We start from the raw sequence: 25793 nt of genomic DNA, 5'->3' as shown, positions 1-25793 counted from the left end.
GTCTCTCCCTTGACAGATCTGCTGAAAGCTAAGGCTGCGTACGTATGGTCTTCTCGTTGTCAACAGGCTTTCGAAGATGCAAAGAGGTTGCTTACCTCAACTCCGGTGCTGGCTGCTCCTCGTGTGGATTTGTCATTTACCTTGCAGGTGGATGCTAGTCATGCGGGGGGGCAGGTGCAGTTTTGCTGCAAGCAGATGTGTCTGGGGTTGAGAGGCCTGTTAGTTTCTTTTCCAAAAAATGTATCCGTTATCAGTTGAACTGTTCGGTCATTGAAAAAGAAGCGCTAGCACTCATATGGGCGCTACAACACTTCGAAGTGTATGTTGGGTCTGGAGTAGTACCTATTGTGGTCTACACCGACCATAACCCTCTCACCTTTTTGAGGTCCATGAGGTGCCCTAATCAGAGGATAATGAGATGGTGTTTATTTTTACAATCCTTCCATCTAGATGTGCGGCACATCCGGGGGGACTGATAACGTGATCGCTGATGCGCTCTCTCGTGCGCCCTGTTCCTGAATGTTTACGTGACCGACCATTGTTTGATTTTGTCATGTTCTATCTTTCCTGTCTGTCCCCATCCTAGTCTTGTGTTCTTCTGTCCTCTTAAATGTTGCTTCCTGTGTTGCCGAGGTCTGGGGAGGAGGATGACGGCTGGGGCAAGTGGAGGTGTGAACATGTAACAATTTGTCGGTTTGGGACGCTGAGGCTGGTACGTTGGTCCGGGGTCCTTGTTGGTCCCCGGTTTTATGGTTTTACGACCCTCCCACTCTGTCTGCCGTATTCTCTCTTTGCTCTTGTTTCCTTATTAGGATGCCGGTGGGCGGAGTTGGGAGGGTCGTCAGCTACATGGGAAACACCTGGGCCGGGTGTGTCCCAGCATAAATGGACCTCTTCCACGTTCATTGAGGAGACTCTCTCCATGCAGACACCTTGATTGATTTTTGTTGTGGTATTTTTGTGGCTTTTTGGTTGTTTGCTTTGGCACCTTTCAACACCAGGCATTATTACATTTATGCTAAACACTCACTTACACTACTGATTACTGATTACACACACCATTGTTAATTATACTTAGTTTACTTTAGTTAATAAATATATGTTTTGAGTATTCCTTGTCTCCACGTGTCTCCCTGCCGGTTTGTGACACAACCAACAGCCTGATCAACTCTTTGCGAAGGAGATGTGTCACGCTGCATGAGGCAAATGGTGGTCACACCAGATGCTGACTGGTTTTCTGATCCACCCCCCTACCTTTTTTTTTTTAAGGTGTCGGTGACCAACAGATGCAGATCTGTATTCTCAGTCATGTGAAATCCATAAATTAGGGCCTAATGATTTCCTTATATGAACTGTAACTCAGTAAAATCTTAGAAATTGTTGCATGTTGAGTTTATATTTTTGTTCTGTGTATATACAATATATATATATATATATATATATATATATATATATATATATATATATATATATAGTGCATGTTCTGTTTCTTTCCTCTTGTCCACACATACAGTTGAAGTCGGAAGTTTACATACACTTAGGTTGGAGTCATTAAAACTCATTTTCCAACCACTCCATACTTTTCTTGTTAACAAACTATAGTTTTGGCAAGTCGGTTAGGACATCTACTTTGTACATGACACAAGTAATTTTTCCAACAATTGTTTACAGACAGATTATTTCACTTATAATTCACTGTATCACAATTCCAGTGGGTCAGAAGTTTACATACACTAAGTTGACTGTGCCTTTAAACAGCTTGGAAAATTCTAGAAAATGATGTCATGGCTTTAGAAGCTTCTGATAGGCTTATTGACATCATTTGAGTCAAATGGAGGTGTACCTGTGGATGTATTTCAAGGCCTACCTTCAAACTCAGTGCCTCTTTGCTTGACATCATGGGAAAATGAAAAGAAATCAGCCAAGACCTCAGAAAAAAATGGTAGACCTCCACAAGTCTGGTTCATCCTTGGGAGCAATTTCCAAACGCCTGAAGGTACCACGTTCATCTGTACAAACAATAGGACGCAAGGATAAACACCATGGGACCACGCAGCTGTCATACCGCTCAGGAAGGAGACAAGTTCTGTCTCCTAGAGATTAACGTACTTTGGTGCGAAAAGTGCAAATCAATCCCAGAACAACAGCAAAGGACCTTCTGATGCTGGAGGAAACAGGTACAAAAGTATCTATATCCAAAGTAAAACGAGTCCTATATCGACATAACCTGAAAGCCCGCTCAGCAAGGAAGAAGCCACTGCTCCAAAACTGCCATAACTACATTTACATTTTAGTCATTTAGCAGACGCTCTTATCCACGGTTTGCAACTGCATATGGGGACAAAGATCGTACTTTTTGTAGAAATGTCCTCTGGTCTGATGAAACAAAAATAGAACTGTTTGGCCATAATGACCATCGTTATGTTTGGAGGAAAAAGGGGGGGGCTTGCAAGCCGAAGAAAACCATCCCAACCGTGAAGCCCGGGGGTGGCAGCATCATGCTGTGAGGGTGCTTTGCTGCAGGAGGGACTGGTGCACTTCACAAAATAGATGGCATCATGAGGAAGGAAAATTATGTGGATATATTGAAGCAACATCTCAAGACATCAGTCAGGAAGTTAAAGCCTGGTCGCAAATGGGTCTTCCAAATGGACAATGACCCCAAGCATACAGTGGGGAAAAAAAGTATTTAGTCAGCCACCAATTGTGCAAGTTCTCCCACTTAAAAAGATGAGAGGCCTGTAATTTTCATCATAGGTACACGTCAACTATGACAGACAAATTGAGATTTTTTTTCCAGAAAATCACATTGTAGGATTTTTAATGAATTTATTTGCAAATTATGGTGGAAAATAAGTATTTGGTCACCTACAAACAAGCAAGATTTCTGGCTCTCACAGACCTGTAACTTCTTCTTTAAGAGGCTCCTCTGTCCTCCACTCGTTACCTGTATTAATGGCACCTGTTTGAACTTGTTATCAATATAAAAGACACCTGTCCACAACCTCAAACAGTCACACTCCAAACTCCACTATGGCCAAGACCAAAGAGCTGTCAAAGGACACCAGAAACAAAATTGTAGACCTGCACCAGGCTGGGAAGACTGAATCTGCAATAGGTAAGCAGCTTGGTTTGAAGAAATCAACTGTGGGAGCAATTATTAGGAAATGGAAGACATACAAGACCACTGATAATCTCCCTCGATCTGGGGCTCCACGCAAGATCTCACCCCGTGGGGTCAAAATGATCACAAGAACGGTGAGCAAAAATCCCAGAACCACACGGGGGGGACCTAGTGAATGACTTGCAGAGAGCTGGGACCAAAGTAACAAAGCCTACCATCAGTAACACACTACGCCACCAGGGACTCAAATCCTGCAGTGCCAGACGTGTCCCCCTGCTTAAGCCAGTACATGTCCAGGCCCGTCTGAAGTTTGCTAGAGTGCATTTGGATGATCCAGAAGAGGATTGGGAGAATGTCATATGGTCAGATGAAACCAAAATAGAACTTTTTGGTAAAAACTCAACTCGTCGTGTTTGGAGGACAAAGAATGCTGAGTTGCATCCAAAGAACACCATACCTACTGTGAAGCATGGGGGTGGAAACATCATGCTTTGGGGCAGTTTTTCTGCAAAGGGACCAGGACGACTGATCCGTGTAAAGGAAAGAATGAATGGGGCCATGTATCGTGAGATTTTGAGTGAAAACCTCCTTCCATCAGCAAGGGCATTGAAGATGAAACATGGCTGGGTCTTTCAGCATGACAATGATCCCAAACACACCGCCTGGGCAACGAAGGAGTGGCTTCGTAAGAAGCATTTCAAGGTCCTGGAGTGGCCTAGCCAGTCTCCAGATCTCAACCCCATAGAAAATCTTTGGAGGGAGTTGAAAGTCCGTGTTGCCCAGCGACAGCCCCAAAACATCACTGCTCTAGAGGAGATCTGCATGGAGGAATGGGCCAAAATACCAGCAACAGTGTGTGGAAACCTTGTGAAGACTTACAGAAAACGTTTGACCTGTGTCATTGCCAACAAAGGGTATATAACAAAGTATTGAGAAACTTTTGTTATTGACCAAATACTTATTTTCCACCATAATTTGCAAATAAATTCATTAAAATTCCTACAATGTGATTTTCTGGAATACTTTTTCTCATTTTGTCTGTCATAATTGACGTGTACCTATGATGAAAATTACAGGCCTCTCTCGTCTTTTTAAGTGGGAGAACATGCACAATTGGTGGCTGACTAAATACTTTTTTTCCCCACTGTACTTCCAAAGTTGTGGCAAAATGGCTTAAGGACAACAAAGTCAAGGTATTGGAGTGGCCATCACAAAGCCCTGACCTCAATCGTATAGAAAATGTGTGGGCAGAACTGAAAAAGCGTGTGCGAGCAAGGAGGCCTACAAACCTGATGCAGTTACACCAGCTCTGTCAGGAGGAATGGGCCAAAATTCACCCAACTTATTGTGGGAAGCTTGTGGAAGGCTACCCGAAATGTTTGACCCAAGTTAAACAATTTAAAGGCAATGCTACCAAATACTAATTCAGTGTATGTAAACTTCTGACCCACTGGGAATGTGATGAAGGAAATAAAAGCTGAAATAAATCATTCTCTCTACTATTATTCTGACATTTCACATTCTTAAAATAAAGTTGTGATCCTAACTGACCTAAGACAGGGAATTTTTACTAGGATTAAATGTCAGGAATTGTGAAAAACTGAGTTTAAATGTATTTGGCTAAGGTGTATGTAAACTTCCGACTTCAACTGTAAATAATGACATTGTAATAATGAGTCCGTTTTTACAGTATAATATATCTTTATTTACAGTATAATATATCTTTATTTACAGTATAATATATCTTTGCTTACAGTATAATATATATATTTGATATAATATATAAAACTTTATATTAAATCTAGGTAGATGAAATGTGGGATAGTCTCTCTCTCTCTCTCTCTCTCTCTCTCTCTCTCTCTCTCTCTCTCTCTCTCTCTCTCTCTCTCTCTCTCTCTCTCTCTCTCTCTCTCTCTCTCTCTCTCTCTCTCTCTCTCTCTCTCTCTCTCTCTCTCTCTCTCTCTCTCTCTCTCTCTCTCTCTCTCTCTCTCTCTCTCTCTCTCTCTCTCTCTCTCTCTCTCTCTCTCTCTCTCTCTCTCTCTCTCTCTCTCTCTCTCTCTCTCTCTCTCTCTCTCTCTCTCTCTCTCTCTCTCTCTCTCTCTCTCTCTCTTCTCTCTCTCTCTCTCTCTCTCTCTCTCTCTCTCTCTCTCTCTCTCTCTCTCTCTCTCTCTCTCTCTCTCTCTCTCTCTCTCTCTCTCTCTCTCTCTCCCTCTCTCTCTCTCTCTCTCTGTTATGTGTGGGTGTTGAGCAGTATCTCCAGCCAGCAGGGGCATGATGTAATAAACTGTCTGGAATAGCAGGGGCCCCAGCCCTTAGCGAAGCTGATCCTCACACTGTTAGGATCACAGGGACCCTCTAGTAGATCCACAGGGTCTGTGTGCTGCAGGGTGCTCAACGTGCCGGATCTCTCCCAGTCAAACACCCTGATAGAGTACCCTGACATCACCTTCCTCACAACCACACTCCTGCTCCCAGGAACGTCCAGGGTGGGGGAATTCACGAAGATGGGGTGTCGACTCCGGTTATAGGCCCACACGCCGTCCGGTTCCTTGCTGAGGAGGATACCGTAACCGATCTTGGCGCGTGTGCGCTGGACGTTGCCGGAGCGGGGGTGGTCGGTGGAACAGGGGTGACGGTGGTGGTCGCTGTCGAGGCTGAGCTGGCCCAGACAGAAGCCGGTCCCCTGAGGTAGATCGTAGAAGACAGAGACGGAGGTGTGGTAGACCGGGTAGAGGCGGCCCATGCGTTTACAGTGCTCCCAGTAGGCCATGTTACACCACTGGCTCTGCTTGGAGACGTCCGGGGACATACTGGCATCTGGAGGAGAGAGAGACCGAGAGAGACAGTTTATTATTAAACCATACTGGCATCTGGAGGAGAGAGAGACCGAGAGAGACAGTTTATTATTAAACCATACTGGCATCTGGAGGAGAGAGAGACCGAGAGAGACAGTTTATTATTAAACCATACTGGCATCTGGAGGAGAGAGAGACCGAGAGAGACAGTTTATTATTAAACCATACTGGCATCTGGAGGAGTGAGAGACAGAGAGAGACAGTTTATTATTAAACCATACTGGCATCTGGAGGAGAGAGAGACCGAGAGAGACAGTTTATTATTAAACCATACTGGCATCTGGAGGAGAGACAGAGAGACAGTTTATTATTAAACCATCTGGAGGAGAGACAGAGAGACCGTTTATTATTAACCCATCTGGAGGAGAGACAGATAGACCGTTTATTATTAAACCATGTGGAGGAGAGACAGAGATACAGTTTATTATTAAACCATCTGGAGGAGAGAGCGAGACAGTTTATTATTAAACCATCTGGAGGAGAGACAGAGAGACATTTTATTATTAAACCATCTGGAGGAGAGAGAGAAAAGAGAGAGATACATTTATTTATACTATTACAATATTACACTATAACACACGTGTGGGTCTAAACCTGAATGCTGATTGGTTAAAACCGCATTCCAGCCGGTGTCTATTCCACAAGTTACCACCGGCTAAATCTATGACGTTAAAATGCCTATTTACTCTGTTCCCTCCGACTGCCCAATCCACTGTCTCATCAGCCCAGCCAGGCAATTTATATACTTGATCTCCACTATAAAAAGCATCTAGACATTATCTCACATTTCTTTTAGACTAAGATTTGTATAAACCTTTGCAACATTGTTTCAATATTCAAATTCAATCTCTCATAGTAATGAACGTGTCGGGAGTCGGGACGAGACAGACAGACAGACAGGCAGCGTTTCTCAGCCGGTTGAAATTATGAATCAGCTGGCATAATTTTTATGGATATATACAAAGAAATATAAATGGAAAAAAGGTCAAACAAAACAAAGTGCAGCTAGTTTGTAGTCTTTCCAGCTTCAGTTTGAAGTGATTGTGTTAGCTGTGTTGTTGGCTAGCTCCTCTGAACAACAGTGTCCTGACGAGTGAGCACATTTTCTACGCCAGGCGAAATCACGCCTCATTAGCTCATTCTTATGTATGTATCCAAATAAATGTCACTAGAAAACAGCTTAAACAAATGCAAATGCGGCTACTTTGCTGTTATTCTTGCTGCACTTTTTGACGTGACTGTAAGTTAGACGTAGCTGGCTAGCTAGCAAGCAAGGGATAAGAACGTTGCCAGCCAGTATGGCAATGGAACATCTAGAACGAACGACTGGGTCACGTCCATAGATACAGAACAAAAAGACTCAACGACTGGGTCGCATCTCTGAACCGATAGAAAGAATGACCAGCCGGCTTGGGTAGCAACCCTATTATTGTGTCGGGACTATATCTTATGGATGGATGAAATAGTATGAATATATGAATCAAATAACAATTTTAATCAAAATATGTAAATCATTATTTGAATATGTTGGTAACCCGTTGTTACTTTGTCTCAGGCCTAACAACACCCGTGCCAATATATCCTCCAAACACTGGCTTTGAGGGCATTATCACTTAAGACACTTGGAAATGTCTGGAGGGAGGGAGGGAGGGAGGGAGGGAGGGGGAGAGGGAGAGGGAGAGAGAGAGAGAGAGAGAGAGAGAGAGAGAGAGAGAGAGAGAGAGAGAGAGAGAGAGAGAGAGAGAGAGAGAGAGAGAGAGAGAGAGAGAGAGAGAGAGAGAGAGAGAGAGAGAGAGAGAGAGAGAGAGAGAGAGAGAGAGAGAGAGAGAGAGAGAGAGAGAGAGAGAGAGAGAGAGAGAGAGAGAGAGAGAGAGAGAGAGAGAGAGAGAGAGAGAGAGAGAGACAGAGACAGAGAGACAGAGAGGGAGATCCAGTAGTACAATGAGTGAAGACATTTAATTAGTCCCTGTAGAAATCATACCACGACCCTAGCATGGTTAGTGAAACACTAACCAACTGAGCCACACAACTCCTCCTCTTTCTCGGCCCAGCATTCAGCTCCCTGACAACTTATCTGCAGCCGGTGACCCCTAGGCCTTCATGCCATCAACACACATTAACTCTCACGCAGAGTGATGTCATTATTTTGCTTCAGAGCCTCTCTTGGCACCGGGGATTTAAAGGGGCGGCAGTGGCCCCGTTCCTTTCACTGCACTCTGTTTCCCCCTCCCATCTCCCTCTGCTCTCCTCATCTCCCTCTGCTCTCCTCTGCTCTCCCCCTCTGCTCTCCTCCTCTCTCCTCCTCTCTCCCCCTCTCTCCTCTGCTCTCCTCCTCTCCCTCTGCTCTCCTCCTCTCTCCTCTGCTCTCCCCCTCTCTCCTCTGCTCTCCTCTGCTCTCCTCCTCTCCCTCTGCTCTCCTCCTCTCTCCTCCTCTCTCCCCTTCTCTCCTCTGCTCTTCTCCTCTCCCTCTGCTCTCCTCCTCTCTCCTCATCTCTCCTCCACTCTCCTCCTCTCCCCTCCTCTCCCTCCTCTCTCCTCATCTCCCTCTGCTCTACTCCACTCTCCTATGCTCTCCTCCTCTCCTCCAGTGAACAGCAGAGGTAGACTCATTTCGTTACACCCGTAATACACCCACAATACCATCTGCTAAACATGTGTATGCGACCAATACAATTCCATTTTTAGAACAGTGAACAGCAGAGGTAGAACAGAGAACAGCAGAGGTAGAACAGAGAACAGCAGAGGTAGAACAGTGAACAGCAGAGGTAGAACAGAGAACAGCAGCAGTAGAACAGAGAACAGCAGAGGTAGAACAGAGAACAGCAGAGGTAGAACAGAGAACAGCAGAGGTAGAACAGAGAACAGCAGAGGTAGAACAGAGAACAGCAGAGGTAGAACAGAGAACAGCAGAGGTAGAACAGTGAACAGCAGAGGTAGAACAGAGAACAGCAGAGGTAGAACAGAGAACAGCAGAGGTAGAACAGAGAACAGCAGAGGTAGAACAGAGAACAGCAGAGGTAGAACAGAGAACAGCAGAGGTAGAACAGAGAACAGCAGAGGTAGAACAGTGAACAGCAGAGGTAGAACAGAGAACAGCAGAGGTAGAACAGAGAACAGCAGAGGTAGAACAGAGAACAGCAGAGGTAGAACAGAGAACAGCAGAGGTAGAACAGAGAACAGCAGAGGTAGAACAGAGAACAGCAGAGGTAGAACAGAGAACAGCAGAGGTAGAACAGAGAACAGCAGAGGTAGAACAGAGAACAGCAGAGTAGCACAACGGTCTGCAATAAACTACAAACCTAGAGCACCGCTAGAGGTAGAACCGAATACAGCAACAATTGCTCCATAATAAGTATATAGGTTAAAGGTTGAGAGCTTTTGTGAAAGAGCACAGTTAGAAATATATGGCATATAGAAGCAAACCGGATGGACATCATGAAAATGATCGGAGAGGTTGAGGGCAGAGGAAGTTCAGGAGTAAAAACAAACAAAATGGAATTATTGTAGAATTGACTGTGTCCATAAAATGTATATAGTATTTATAAGCTGTAAGTAGAATCCTAAGCATTGTTGTTCACTAGTTTACTCCAATTATGGAAGGGGTAGTGGGGTTGGAAAGTAATGAAGATAAATATTTTTTTTTTATGTATATACAGTGGGGGAAAAATGTTTTAGTCAGCCACCAATTGTGCAAGTTCTCCCACTTAAAAAGATGAGAGAGGCCTGTAATTTTCATCATAGGTACACGTCAACTATGACAGACAAATTGAGAAAAAAAGATCCAGAAAATCACATTGTAGGATTTTTAATGAATTTATTTGTAAATTATGGTGGAAAATAAGTATAATTTGCTTAACACCCCGGCCGTCCTACAATTTAAACTAGATGCCCTCAATCTCACACAAATTATCAAGGAACCTACCAGGTAAAACCCTAAATCCGTAAACATGGGCACCATCATAGATAACATCCTGACTAATTTACCCTCTAAATACACCTTCTTTGTCTTCAACCAGGATCTCAGCGATCACTGCCTCATTGCCTGTGTCCATAATGGGTCCGCTGGTCAAACAACCACCCCTCATCACTGTCAAATGCTCCCTAAAAAACTTCAGTGAGCAGGCCTTTCTAATTGACCTGGCCCGGGTATCCTGGATGGATATTGACCTCATTCCGTCAGTAGAGTATGCCTGGATGTTCTTCAAAAGTGCTTTACTCTCCATCTTAAATAAGCATGCCCCTTTCAAAAAATTCAGAACTAAGAACAGATATAGCCCCTGGTTCACCCCAGACTTGACTGCCCTTGACCAGCACAAAAACGTCCCGTGGCGTACAGCATTAGCATCGAACAGCCCTCGCGATATGCAACTTTTCAGGGAAGTCAGGAACCAATATACACAATCAGTTAGGAAAGCAAAGGATGGCTTTTTCAAACAGAAATGTGCATCCTGTAGCACTAACTCCAAGAAGTTTTGGGACACTGTAAAGTCCATGGAGAATAAGAGCACCTCCTCCCAGCTACCCATCTACGATAAGCATTTTGCTACGGCTGGTCATGCTTTCCACCTGGCTACCACTACCCCGGCCACCAGCTCTGCACACTCCGCTGCAACACTCCGCCCCCCAGAGATTGGAAAGCTGCCGCGGTCATCCCCCTCTTCAAAGGGGGTGACACTCTAGATCCAAACTGTTACAGACCTATATCCATCCTGCCCTGCCTTTCGAAAGTATTTGAAAGCCAAGTTAACAAACAGATCACCAACCATTTCGAATCCCACCGTACCTTCTCCGCTATGCAATCTGGTTTCCAAGCTGGTCATGGGTGCACCTCAGCCAGGCTCAAGGTCCTAAACAATATTATAATCGCGATCGATAATAGACAGTACTGTGCCGCAGTCTTTATCGACCTGGCCAAGGATTTTGACTCTGTCAATCACCGCATTTTTATTGGCAGACTAAATAGCCTTGGTTTCTCAAATGACTGCCTCGCCTGGTTCACCAACTACTTCTCAGATAGAGTTCAATGTGTCAAATCGGAGGGCCTGTTGTCTGGACCTATGGCAGTCTCTATGGGGGTGCCACAGGATTCAATTCTCGGGCCGACTCTATTCTCTGTGTATATCAATGATGTCGCTCTTGCTGCTGGTGACTCTCAGATCCACCTCTACGCAGACGACACCATTTTGTATACATCTGGCTCTTCATTGGACACTGTGTTAACAAACCTCCAAACGAGCTTCAATGCCATACAACACTCCTTCCGTGGCCTCCAACTGCTCTTAAACGCTAGTAAAATTAAATGCATGCTCTTCAACTGAACGCTGCTTGCACTGCCCGCCTGACTAGAATCACTACTCTCGGCGGGTCTGACTTAGAATATGTGGACAACTACAAATACCTAGGTGTCTGGTTAGACCGTAAACTCTCCTTCCAGACTCACATTAAGCATCTCCAATCCAAAGTTAAATCTAGAATCGGCTTCCTATTTCGCAACAAAGCCTCCTTCACTCATGCTGCTAAACATGCCCTCGTAAAACTGACTATCCTACCGATCCTTGACTTTGGCGATGTCATTTACAAAATAGCTTCCAATACTCTACTCAGCAAATTGGATGTAGTCTATCACAGTGCCATCCGTTTTGTCAACAAAGCCCCATATACTACCCACCATTGTGACCTGTACGCTCTCGTTGGCTGGCCCTCACTACATATTTGTCGCCAAACCCACTGGCTCCATGTCATCTATAAATCTCTTCTAGGCAAATCCTCGCCTTATCTTAGCTCATTGGTCACCATAGCAACACCCACCCGTAGTCTGCGCTCCAGCGGGTATATCTCACTGGTCATCCCCAAAGCCAACACCTCCTTTGGCCGCCATTCCTTCCAGTTCTCTGCTGTAAATGACTGGAACGAATTGCAAAAATCTCTGAAGCTGGAGACTCTTATCTCCCTCACTAACTTTAAGCATCAGTTGTCAGAGCAGCTTACCGATCACTGCACCTGTACACAGCCCATCTGTAATTAGCCCACCCAACTACCTCATCCCCATATTGTTATTTACATTGTTATTTATTTTGCTCATTTGCACCCCAGTATCTCTATTTGCACATCATCTTCTGCACATCTATCACTCCAGTGTTAATACTAAATTGTAATTATTTTGCACTATGGCCTATTTATTGCCTTACCTCCATAACTTACTACATTTGCACACACTGTATATAGATTTTCTATTGTGTTATTGACTGTACATTTTGTTTATTCCATATGTAACTCTGTGTTGTTGTTTTTATCGCACTGCTTTGCTTTATCTTGGCCAGGTCGCAGTTGTAAATGAGAACTTGTTCTCAACTGGCTTCTTACCTGGTTAAATAAAGGTTAAATATTATTTTTTTAAATATATAAGTCTTGTTGTCACGTTAGTAGTAACTCTGGGTTTCAAGTGGTGTTCTCTATACTCACGTTCCTGGTAATATGGGTGCATATAAGCCACAATAACAGAATAATGTCCCTAACTACAGTATGTTATAACATAATAATGACTCCTGATTAATACCTGTGTTACTTATTGTTTTGTAAAAGAAAAGCTAAAACAAAGTTGATACTGTGAGATTTCCAAACTTTTAAACCATGACTAGAGAGGCTGTCAATGAATACAGCAAATGTCTGCCCTGCTAGAGCTGCCCCGGTCAACTGTAAGTGCTGTTATTGTGAAGTGGAAACGTCTAGGAGCAACAACGGCTCAGCCGCGAAGTGGTAGGCCACACAAGCTCACAGAATGGGACCGCAGAGTACTGAAGAGCGTAGTGCGTAAAAATCGTCTGTCCTCGGTTGCAACTCTCACTATCGAGTTCCAAACTGCCTCTGGAAGTAATGTCAGCACAATAACTGTTCGTCAGGAGCTTCATGAAATGGGTTTCCATGGCAGAGCAGCCGCACACAAGCCAAAGACCACCATGCACAATGCCAAGCGTCGGCCGGAGTGGTGTAAAGCTCGCCACCATTGGACTCTGGAGCAGTGGAAACGCATTCTCTGGAGTGAGGAATCACGCTTCACCATCTGGCAGTACGACGGACGAATCTGGGTTTGGCGGATGCCAGGAGAATGCTACCTGCGCCAACTCATAGTGCCAATTGTAAAGTTTGGTGGAGGAGGAATAATGGTCTGGGACTGTTTTTCATGGTTTGGGCTAGGCCACAGTTCCAGTGAAGGGAAATATTAACGCTACAGCATACAATGACATTCTAGACGATTCTGTGCTTCCAACTTTGTCGCAACCGTTTGGGGAAGGCCCTTTTCTTATTTCAGCATGACAATGCCCCCGTCCACAAAGCGAGGTCCGTACAGAAATGGTTTGTCGAGATCGGTGTGGAAGAACTTGTCTGGCCTCCACAGAGTCCTGACCTCAACCACATCAAACACCTTTGGGATGAATTGGAACGCCGACTGCGAGCCAGGCCTAATCGCCCAACATCAGTGCCCGACCTCACTAATGCTCTTGTGGCTGAAAGGAAGCAAGTACCCACAGCAATGTTCCAACATCTAGTGGAAAGCCTTCCCAGGCAGCAGCTACTCTTCCTGGGGTCCAGCAAAATTAAGGCAGTTATACATTTTAAAAACATTACAATACATTCATAACAGATTTCACAACATATTAAGTATGTGCCTTCAGGCCTCTACTCTACTACCATATATCTATAACACAACATCCATGTGTACATTTATGTATTATGTGTATGTTATCGTGTGTTTGTATGCATGTGTCTATGTTTGTGTTGCTTCACAGTCCCCGCTGTTCCATAAGGTGTATTTTTATCTGTTTTTAAATATTTTACTGCTGGCATGAGTTACTTGATGTGGAATAGAGTTCCATGTAGTCATGGCTCTATGTAGTACTGTGCTCCTCCCATAGTCTGTTCTGGACTTGGGGACTGTGAAGAGACCTCTGGTGGCATGTCTTGTGGGGTATGCATGGGTGGCCGAGCTGTGTGCCAGTAGTTCAAACAGACAGCTCGGAGCATTCAACATGTTAATACCTCTCACAAATACAAGTAGTGATGAAGTCAATCTCTCCTCCACTTTGAGCCATGAGAGATTGACATGCATATTATTAATGTTAGTTCTCTGTGTACATCCAAGGGCCAGCCGTGCTGCCCTGTTCTGAGCCAATTGCAATTTTCCTAAGTTCCTCTTTGTGGCACCTGACCACACGACTGAACAGTAGTCCAGGTGCGACAAAACTAGGGCCTGTAGGACCTGCCTTGTTGATAGTGCTGTTAAGAAGGTAGAGCAGCACTTTATTATGGACAGACTTCTCCCCATCCTAGCTACTGTTGTATCAATATGTTTTGACCATGACAGTTTACAATCCAGGGTTACTCCAAGCAATTTAGTCTCCTCAACTTGCTCAATTTCCACATTATTCATTACAAGATTTAGTTGAGGTTTAGGGTTTAGTGAATGATTTGACCCAAATACAATGCTTTTAGTTTTTTGAAATAATTAACTTATTCCTTGCCACCCATTCTGAAACTAACTGCAGCTCTTTGTTAAGTGTTGCTGTCATTTCAGTCACTGTGGTAGCTGACATGTATAGTGTTGAGTCATCTGCATACATAGACACACTGACTTTACTCAAAGCCAGTGGCATGTCGTTAGTAAAGATTGAAAAAAGTAAGGGGCCTAGACAGCTGCCCTGGGGAATTCCTGATTCTACCTGGATTTTGTTGGAGAGGCTTCCATTAAAGAACACCCTCTGTGTTCTGTTAGACAGGTAACTCTTTATCCACAATATAGCAGGGGGTGTAAAGCCATAACACATACGTTTTTCCAGCAGCAGACTATGATCGATAATGTCAAAAGCCGCTCTGAAGTCTAACTAAACACCCCCACAGTCTTTTTATCATCAATTTCTCTCAGCCAATCATCAGTCATTTGTGTAAGTGCTGTGCTTGTTGAATGTCCTTCCCTATAAGCGTGCTGAAAGTATGTTGTCAATTTGTTTACTGTAAAATAGCATTTTATCTGGTCAAACACAATATTTTCCAAAAGTTTACAAAGGGTTGGTAACAGGCTGATTGGTCGGCTATTTGAGCCAGTTAAGGAGGCTTTACTATTCTTAGGTAGGGAAATAACTTTTGCTTCCCTCCAGGCCTGAGGGCACACACTTTCTACTAGGCTTAAATTGAAGATATGGCAAATAGGAGTGGCAATATCCTGTAGCCAATATCAGGCCATTAAGGAGAGGGTAGTAGCTAGATAGTGGAGCCAATATCAGGCAAGTAAGGCTAAAGCACAATTTTCACTCAAAATAAACAAATACAAATTACTCAGATAAAAACTGAATGATTCTGAACATTCTCCCAAGTCCCAACTTCAGCAGACAAGTTTGAAACAAGCGTAAACTAGCTAGCTGGGAAGGGCTCATCAAGATGACTGACTCGTCTCCACTCAACTCTCGCTATGTGACCAATGTCATCAATTTGGGAACCAGGCGTGTCCATATAGCCTCTCCCTGGGTACACTCGCAATGGCTGCCAGTCCACCCATTATGCCATAAATGTCTTGAATGGGGACGCCCGTTCTATTCATTCTATTTCAAATCAAATCAAATGTTATTTGCCACATGCGCCGAATACAACAGGTGTAGACATCACTTACAAGCCCTTAACCAACAATGCAGTTTTTAAGAAAATAAAAAGTGTTAAGTAAAAAATTGATAAGTAAAAAATGAAAGAAAATTTAAAAAATAATAAAAAATTAAAGAGCAGCAGTAAAATAAAATAACAGTAGGGAGGCTATATACAGGGGGTACCGGTACAGAGTCAATGTGCGGGGGCACCGGTTAGTCGAGGTAATTGAGGTAATATGTACATGTGGGTAGAGTTAAAGTGACTATGCATAAATAATAAACAGAGTAGCAGCAGCGTAAAAGAGGGGGTTGGGGTGGGGGGGGGGTCCCCTCCTGTACCCTCCTGTACTCCCTGTCCACCCATGACTCCAACATCATTAAGTTTGCCGATGACACAACAGTGGTAGGCCTGATCACTGACAATGATGAGACAGCCTATAGGGAGGAGGTCGGAGACCTGGCAGTGTGGTGCCAGGACAACAACCTCTCCCTCAACGTGATCAAGACAAAGGAGATGATTGTGGACTACAGGAAAAAAAAGAGGACTGATCACGCCCCCATTCTCATCGACGGGGCTGTAGTGGAACAGGTTGAGAGCTTAAAGTTCCTTGGTGTCCACATCACCAACAAACTATCATGGTCCAAACACACCAAGACAGTCGTGAAGAGGGCACGACAAAGCCTATTCCCCCTCAGGAGACTGGAAAGATTTGGCATAGGTCCTCAGATCCTCAAAAGGTTCTACAGCTGCACCATCGAGAGCATCCTGACTGCTTGCATCACCGCCTGGTATGGCAACTGCTCGGCCTCCGACCGCAAGGCACTACAGAGGGTAGTGCGTACGGCCCAGTACATCACTGGGGCCAAGCTTCCTGCCATCCAGGACCTCTATTCCAGGCGGTGTCAGAGGAAGGCCCTAAAAATTGTCAAAGACTCCAGCCACCCTAGTCATAGGCTGTTCTCTCTGCTACCGCACGGCAAACGGTACCGGAGCGCCAAGTCTAGGTCCAAAAGGCTTCTTAACAGCTTCTACCCCAAAGCCATAAGACTCCTGAACAGCTAATCATGGCTACCTGGACTATTTGCATTGTCCCCCCCACCCCACCCCACCCCACAGGGGTGCGTGCTCAGTCCCCTCCTGTACTCTCTGTTCACCCATGACTGCATGGCCAGGCACGACTCCAACACCATCATTAAGTTTGCCGACGACACAACAGTGGTAGGCCTGATCACCGACAACGATGAGACAGCCTATAGGGAGGAGGTCAGAGATCTGGCCGTGTGGTGCCAGGACAACAACCTCTCCCTCAACGTGACCAAGACAAAGGAGATGATTGTGGACTACAGGAAAAAAAAGAGGACTGAGCACGCCCCCATTCTCATCGACGGGGCTGTAGTGGAACAGGTTGAGAGCTTCAAGTTCCTTGGTGTCCACATCACCAACAAACTATCATGGTCCAAACACACCAAGACAGTCGTGAAGAGGGCACGACAAAGCCTATTCCCCCTCAGGAGACTAAAAAGATTTGGCATGGGTCCTCAGATCCTCAAAAAATTCTACAGCTGCACCATCGAGAGCATCCTGACTGGTTGCATCACCGCCTGGTATGGCAACTGCTTGGCCTCTGACCGCAAGGCACTACAGAGGGTAGTGCGTACGGCCCAGTACATCACTGGGGCAAAGCTCCCTGCCATTCAGGACCTCTATACCAGGCGGTGTCAGAGGAAGGCCCTCAAAATTGTCAAAGACTCCAGCCACCCTAGTCATAGACTGTTCTCTCTGCTACCGCACGGCAAGCGGTACCGGAGTGCCAAGTCTAGGTCCAAAAGACTTCTCAACAGCTTCTACCCCCAAGCCATAAGACTCCTGAACAGCTAATCATGGCTACCCGGACTATTTGCACTGCCCCCCACCCCATCCTTTTTACGCTGCTGCTACTCTGTTAAGTATTTATGCATAGTCACTTTTAACTCTACCCACATGTACATATTACCTCAACTACCTCAACTAGCCGGTGCCCCCCGCACATTGACTCTGCAACGGTACCCCCCTGTATATATAGCCTCCCCTACTGTCACTTTATTTTACTGTATATATAGCCTCCCTACTGTCACTTTATTTTACTTCTGCTCTTTTTCTCTCAACACTTTTTTTGTTGTTGTTTTATTCTTACTTTTTTTGTTTAAAATAAATGCAAGGTTGGTTAAGGGCTGTAAGTAAGCATTTCACTGTAATGTCTGCACCTGTTGTATTCGGCGCATGTGACCAATAAAATTTGATTTGATTTGATTTGATTTGATTTTAACTCTACCCACATGTACATATTACTTCAATTGCCTCGACTAACCGGGCAAAAAGAGTGGCCAATAAGTCTGGCTGCACATCTGACTGGCTGATTTACTGCAAATTGAGAAATTATGTGACTAAACTCAACAAAAAAGAAGAAGAAACTGTACTATGAAGCCAAGATCAATGATATAAAGAATGATGGAAAAAAAACTTTGGAGTTTAAATGAAATTCTGGGCAGAAAGACAAATTCAACTCTTTCATCGAATCAGATGGCTTATTCGTCACAAAGCCATTTGATGTTGCCAATTATGTTAATAATTACTTAATTGGCAAAGTGGGCAAACTTAGGCAGGAAATGGCAACAATGAACAGTGAGCCATTGTACTTGTGTATAAAAAAAACAAATACTGAAAGAAAAGCATTGCGAGTTTTAATTTTGTAAAGTTAGTGTGGGAGAGGTGGAAAAATGATTGCTATCGATCAATAATGACAAACCTTCTGGCATTGACAACTTAGATGGAAAGCTACTGAGGATGGTAGCTGACTCTATAGCCACTCCTATCTGTCATATCTTTCATCTGAGCCTAGAGGAAAGTCTTTGTCCTCAGGCCTGGAGGGAAGCCAAAGAGTGGTAAAGCAGCCTTTACTGGTTCTAACAGCAGGCCTATCAGCTTGCTGCCAGCTCTTAGCAAACTGTTGGAATGAATTGTGTTTGACCAAATACAATGCTACTTCTCTGTAAACAAATTAACAAAATACTTTCAGCATGCTTATAGAGAAGGGCACTCAACATGTACAGCACTGACACAAATTACTGATGATTGATTAAAATAAATTGATAATAAGAAGATTGTGGGAGCTGTACTGTTAGATTTCAGTGCAGCCTTTGATATTATTGACTGTTGTTGAGAAAACGTATGTGTTATGGCTTTTCAACCTCTGCCATATCGTGGATTCAGAGCTATCTATCTAATTGAACTCAGAGGGTTTTCTTTAATGGAAGCTTCTCTAATGTCAAACATGTAAAGTGTGGTGTCCCGCAGGGCAGCTCTCTAGGCCCTCTACTATTTTCTATGACCTGCCACTGGCATTAAATAAAGCATGTGTGTCCATGTACGCTGATGATTCAACCATATAATCATCAGCAACCACAGCTAATGAAGTCACTGATACCCTTAACAAAGAGTTGCAGCCTGTTTTGGAACGGGGGGGCAGTAATAAACTGGTCCTGAACATCTCTAAAACTAAAAACATTGTATTTGGTACAAATAATTCCCTAATTTCTAGACCTCAGCTGAATCTGGTAATGAATGGTGTGGCTGTTGAACAAGTTGAGGAGACTAAATTACTTGGTGTTACCTTAGACTCTAAACTGTCATGGTCAAAACATATAGATTCAATGGTTGTACAGATGGGGAGAGGTCTGTCCGTAATAAAGAGATGCTCTGCTTTTTTGACACCACACTCCACAAACTGATAGATGCACACAAACACATGTTAATGTTTTTAAATGTATGTAAATTGTAAAAGTATTTTGTCTGTAGTCTTTTTCGTTATGTGTCAGACCCCAGTAAGACTAGCTGTCGCCATTGGCGTGGGCTAATGGGGATCCTAATAAATAAAATGAAATCCAGCAACACAAGAGCATCGGCTGCTCACCAGTATAAATGAATGAGAATCTCTTGTCATCTGTAATACACAAAATCCAATGCATCTGTAAATAACGACTATTTTGATCTAGTTAAAGAACAAGCCAGGTCAATGTCATCTGAAGTTATATATAACAGAGTATTTTTTAGAAGATAGATGAGTGATTAAAACATACTCTTTAAAACATTGGTTCTGAAAGCAGAGATTTGATTACGTGCACTTTGAATTCTGCTAATAGGCCCAAATGGACAATACTTGGTAACATTGGGATTGCTTGGTTAATTGACCAATCACTCAGCTAGCTAGCCAACAGTTAGCTGATCTGGGATGAGTTTTCCTTTTATAATTGTATGCAAAAGGCACGGTTAGCTAATCCTAGATCAGCATCCAGGGGCAACAGCACCCTTGTTAAAGAACAAAACATCCTCAGCTTCATTATACTGTCTTCCCTGTAGTCACCACATCTGCTTAGAAAACTATGAGGAACCAGTGAACACTTTTGAACACATCTTATTGCTATACAGCCTACTCTCAAATCGTGTGACTTCTCTGTGTTTTTCATAGAATTAAAACAATGACTGTGTTGTGTGGCCGCGCACGACTCCAACACCATCATTAAGTTTGTTGACGACACGAACGGTGGTAGGCCTGATCACCGACAACGACGAGACAGCCTACAGGGAGGAGGTCAGTGACCTGGCAGTGTGGCGCCAGGACAACAACCTCTCCCTCAACGTCAGCAAGACAAAGGAGCTGATGGTGGACCACAAGAAACAGAGGGCCGAGCACGCCCCCATCCACGGGGCTGTAGTGAAGGAATTATGATGGTCCACACAGAAGGCACGACAACACCTCTTCCCCCTCAGGAGGCTGAAAAGATTTGGCATGGGCCCTCAGATCCTCAAAAGGTTTGTGACGTCACGAGAGGCTACACAGCTTTCAGCGGGATTGCTCAAGTAGTGCAAGGAGACAAGGTTCAAACAAAACAAGGATTTTATTATAGGTCTTGGGAAATTAACGAAAATATAACAAAATTCTGTTCTCTTGTGGCTCTTTAAGGGTTAACAGTTCAGGGATGTCTCTTCCACATCCAAAATCATAATTCTCACTCGCTCAGATAACTTTTCCCCAGCCTTACTGTAGTCCACGTTGCAGCTAGTGGCCCACCCAGCAAAAAGTCCTTCCAAATGTCTCTCACGTATTTCCACAGGTGCATATATCCAAAGGTGAGTATTTCCCAAAGGTAAGTATCTCCAAATCCTTATATTCCTCATGGAAGTGGACGTGCAGCACTCTTGTCCTCCAGAGAGCCCAGGTTGGAGACTGTGTCTCTTCCTTCCCAAACCTTCAGCTCATCAGCTCCTCATTTGTTTCAGCTGCGTGGGAAGATTGGCCATAGAGGGGTGGAGTTCCCGACCATCCCAGCAGATGGAGCCATAGCTGTCTGGGTTTGCAGCCACCTCAGGGGATGTAACGTCCCTCCAGGACACAGCCTCTCGTGACATCACACATCCCCCTCCTCGGGACCGACGTCCTCGTCGGGTAAAGGCAGCGAAGAAGGCATCACGCCGGGAGAGGGCGTCCGCATTGCCGTGGTGCTTGCCAGCCTGCTCTCTCTTCAACTCCTCCACCTCTAGGACCAGGGACTCAGCCTCCTGTTGTCTCTCCTTGAGTTTCTTACTGAACGCATCAGCCTTGGTTTTAGCAGAGTTTAGCTTCTGTTGAGCAGCTTTCAGTTCCTTCTCTCTCTCTGCCTCCGCATTCTTCATCTTGTTCTCCAACACCTTGTACTTCTCCTCTGCCTTCTTCTGGACCTCCTTACTACTGCGCAGGGTCTCCTCACACTCCTCGATGGTCCTGCGCAGCCTCTCCAGCTCCTCCTGTTGCTTATGGAAGGAGCTCTGTTGGAGTTTAGCCTGGAGGATATCTAACTCTTCTGTCTTCATGTCTAACTGTTGCTTTAACAAACGATACCTCTCAGCGGTCCCCTTCAGACCAGACAGTTCTTTGTCCAGATTCTGTAGCTCCGTCTCTGTGTCGGTCTGGGCACCTGCCATCCCTATCAGAGCCCGGGCGGGAGTGAGTAATTCGGAGGATTGCACCGGAGCCTTCCCAGGATGAGTCTTGCCTCTCCGTTTCCGAGGTACTCGGGTTATCCTCTCCTGAGACTCTCTCCAGAGTGGGTAAAAGGCTGGGCAGTCTCGTCCCAATTAGGACAGGGACGGGAGGGAATCAACCACCCCCGCCGTCGTGTGTATGGTTCCCCGTGTGCTGGTCATTGTAAGTTCAGTAATGGGGTATTCTCTGGTGTCCCCATGGACACAGGAAACTGGGAGGACTTTCCCCGGGGTCAGACACGTTGGGCCCACCCAATCCTTACGCACCAGGGTGGCCCGGCTACCAGAATCCAGTAAGGCCTCCACATCATGGTGATTCACAGTTACCGGGCAGGTGGGGGGTCGATCTGGGCCGCCATCTACGACTCCCAAGAGCGAGGCAAAACGGTGTGTGGGTGCTGAGCTGGAGGACTCCGCAGTGGGCATAGGTTCATCGGCTGGTTTCCCACACTGCCAGGAGATATGTCCCATCTCCCCACACCGGTAACACTGTCGAGCTTTCCCCCTCCTGGTGTACTCTTCTTGGACCCGCCTGGTTTCTGGCTCCCCCTGGGGCCGGGATAAGTCCTGACGTGGCTGGGTTCGAGACCTTGGGGGTCCTTTGGACGGGTTCTTCCCATTTGTGGTGGGGCCGCCCTCCTGGGGTCTTTTCGGGAAGCATTCAGCATCTCCGCTGTGGCCTGGTACTTTTCCACAGCTTCCACGGTCAGATCAGCCGTGGTCAAGTCCTGTTGACTGATGAACCGTTTTGCCTCATAAGGCAGGGCGCGTAGGTAACGATCCACCACAACGGCCTCCACCACCGCCGCTGCTGTATTCCTCTGCGGATCCAGCCATTTCCTTGCGATTCGGACAAGTTCATGCATCTGCGCCCGAGGAGGTTGGTCTGGTTGGAAGGTCCAGCTGTGAAAGCGCTGGGCCATACCAAACTTTGTGAGTCCATATCTGCTGAGGATCTCAGACTTCAGGGCATCATAGTCAGTAACCTGGTCAGGGCCCAGGTCCCGGACAGCATTCAGCGATTCCCCGGTTAGAAAGGGGGCTAACAGACCAACCCACTGTTGCTTGGGCCAGGCTTCCCTAGTGGCCGTGGCCTCAAATGCATGCAGGTATGCCTCAATGTCATCGGTAGCTCCCATCTTAGATATAAAGTCACTTGCCTTTATTGGGCGGGTATTTTGGACCACCCTCTGTCTCTGCAACTGCAATTCCTCTGCCTTCAGAAGGTTGGCTTTCTTTTGCTCCTCCAAGAGAGCCACGTTTGCTTGCATCTGGGCTTGCTGGCCAGCAACAAGGGCTTTCAATATGTCCTCCATTTCAGTCGGCGGGGAGCCTACGGCCAACTTGGAAAACTGGGTGATCAAACCTTCGGTATCCTCCTCTGACATGCACTATTAACGCTTGAGCGTGCCCGTATTCTCCACCATCTGTGACGTCACGAGAGGCTACACAGCTTTCAGCGGGATTGCTCAAGTAGTGCAAGGAGACAAGGTTCAAACAAAACAAGGATTTTATTATAGGTCTTGGGAAATTAACGAAAATATAACAAAATTCTGTTCTCTTGTGGCTCTTTAAGGGTTAACAGTTCAGGGATGTCTCTTCCACATCCAAAATCATAATTCTCACTCGCTCAGATAACTTTTCCCCAGCCTTACTGTAGTCCACGTTGCAGCTAGTGGCCCACCCAGCAAAAAGTCCTTCCAAATGTCTCTCACGTATTTCCACAGGTGCATATATCCAAAGGTGAGTATTTCCCAAAGGTAAGTATCTCCAAATCCTTATATTCCTCATGGAAGTGGACGTGCAGCACTCTTGTCCTCCAGAGAGCCCAGGTTGGAGACTGTGTCTCTTCCCTTCCCAAACCTTCAGCTCATCAGCTCCTCATTTGTTTCAGCTGCGTGGGAAGATTGGCCATAGAGGGGTGGAGTTCCCGACCATCCCAGCAGATGGAGCCATAGCTGTCTGGGTTTGCAGCCACCTCAGGGGGATGTAACGTCCCTCCAGGACACAGCCTCTCGTGACATCACAGGTTCTACAACTGCACAATTGAGAGCATCTTGACTTGTTGCATCACCACTTGGTAAGGCAACTGCTTGGCCTCCGACCGCAAGGCATTACAGAGGGTAGTGCGTACGGCCCAGTACATCACTGGGGCCTAGCTTCCTGCCATCCAGGACCTCTATACCAGGCGGTGTCAGAGCAAGGACCTAAAAATGGTCAAAGACTCCAGCCACCCAAGTCATAGCCTGTTCTCTCTGTTACCGCACGGCAAACGGTACCGATGCAGCAAGTCTGGAACCAACAGAACCCTGAACAGCTTCTACCCCCACGCCATAAGACTACTAAATCGTTAACCACATAGCGACCCGGACTATCTGCATTGACCCGTTTTGCACTAACTCTTTAGACTCATCAGATACACTGCTGCTACTGTCTATTATCTATCCTGTTGTCTAGTCCCTTTACCCCTACCTACAGTATACTGCTGCTACTGTCTATTATCTATCCTGTTGTCTAGTCACTTTACCCCTACCTACAGTATACTGCTGCTACTGTCTATTATCTATCCTGTTGTCTAGTCCCTTTACCCCTACCTACAGTATACTGCTGCTACTGTCTATTATCTATCCTGTTGTCTAGTCACTTTACCCCTACCTACAGTATACTGCTGCTACTGTCTATTATCTATCCTGTTGTCTAGTCCCTTTACCCCCTACCTACAGTATACTGCTGCTACTGTCTATTATCTATCCTGTTGTCTAGTCACTTTACCCCTACCTACAGTATACTGCTGCTACTGTCTATTATCTATCCTGTTGCCTAGTCACTTTACCCCTACCTACAGTATACTGCTGCTACTGTCTATTATCTATCCTGTTGTCTAGTCCCTTTACCCCTACCTACAGTATACTGCTGCTACTGTCTATTATCTATCCTGTTGACTAGTCACTTTACCCCTACCTACAGTATACTGCTGCTACTGTCTATTATCTATCCTGTTGCCTAGTCACTTTACCCCTACCTACAGTATACTGCTGCTACTGTCTATTATCTATCCTGTTGCCTAGTCACTTTACCCCTACCTACAGTATACTGCTGCTACTGTCTATTATCTATCCTGTTGTCTAGTCCCTTTACCCCTACCTACAGTATACTGCTGCTACTGTCTATTATCTATCATGTTGCCTAGTCACTTTACCCCTACCTACAGTATACTGCTGCTACTGTCTATTATCTATCCTGTTGCCTAGTCACTTTACCCCTACCTACAGTATACTGCTGCTACTGTCTATTATCTATCCTGTTGCCTAGTCACTTTACCCCTACCTACAGTATACTGCTGCTACTGTCTATTATCTATCCTGTTGTCTAGTCACTTTACCCCTACCTACAGTATACTGCTGCTACTGTCTATTATCTATCCTGTTGTCTAGTCACTTTACCCCTACCTACAGTATACTGCTGCTACTGTCTATTATCTATCCTGTTGTCTAGTCACTTTACCCCTACCTACAGTATACTGCTGCTACTGTCTATTATCTATCCTGTTGTCTAGTCACTTTACTCCCTACCTACAGTATACTGCTGCTACTGTCTATTATCTATCCTGTTGTCTAGTCACTTTACCCCCTACCTACAGTATACTGCTGCTACTGTCTATTATCTATCCTGTTGCCTAGTCCCTTTACCCCCTACCTACAGTATACTGCTGCTACTGTCTATTATCTATCCTGTTGCCTAGTCACTTTACCCCTACCTACAGTATACTGCTGCTACTGTCTATTATCTATCCTGTTGTCTAGTCCCTTTACCCCTACCTACAGTATACTGCTGCTACTGTCTATTATCTATCCTGTTGTCTAGTCACTTTACCCCTACCTACAGTATACTGCTGCTACTGTCTATTATCTATCCTGTTGTCTAGTCACTTTACCCCTACCTACAGTATACTGCTGCTACTGTCTATTATCTATCCTGTTGCCTAGTCCCTTTACCCCTACCTACAGTATACTGCTGCTACTGTCTATTATCTATCCTGTTGCCTAGTCCCTTTACTCCCTACCTACAGTATACTGCTGCTACTGTCTATTATCTATCCTGTTGCCTAGTCACTTTACCCCCTA

At 45.2% G+C, this 25793-nt stretch overlaps 1 protein-coding gene across 2 annotated transcripts in view; it reads right to left on the bottom strand.

The window, feature by feature from the left end:
- Positions 1-5304: 5304 nt before the first annotated feature.
- Positions 5305-25793, bottom strand: part of smad6b (SMAD family member 6b) — a 77128-nt gene continuing 56639 nt past the window's right edge. For both annotated transcript variants that reach the window (XM_045207889.1, XM_045207890.1), the window contains one exon: positions 5305-5941. In XM_045207889.1, coding sequence (XP_045063824.1) covers positions 5355-5941 — 587 coding nt within the window. In that variant the 3' untranslated portion in view covers positions 5305-5354. The remainder of the gene's footprint in view (positions 5942-25793) is intronic.

Source organism: Coregonus clupeaformis, chromosome 26 (assembly GCF_020615455.1).
Source record: "Coregonus clupeaformis isolate EN_2021a chromosome 26, ASM2061545v1, whole genome shotgun sequence".
NCBI lineage: Eukaryota > Metazoa > Chordata > Actinopteri > Salmoniformes > Salmonidae > Coregonus > Coregonus clupeaformis.
This window is presented reverse-complemented; position numbering and strand designations above follow the sequence as displayed.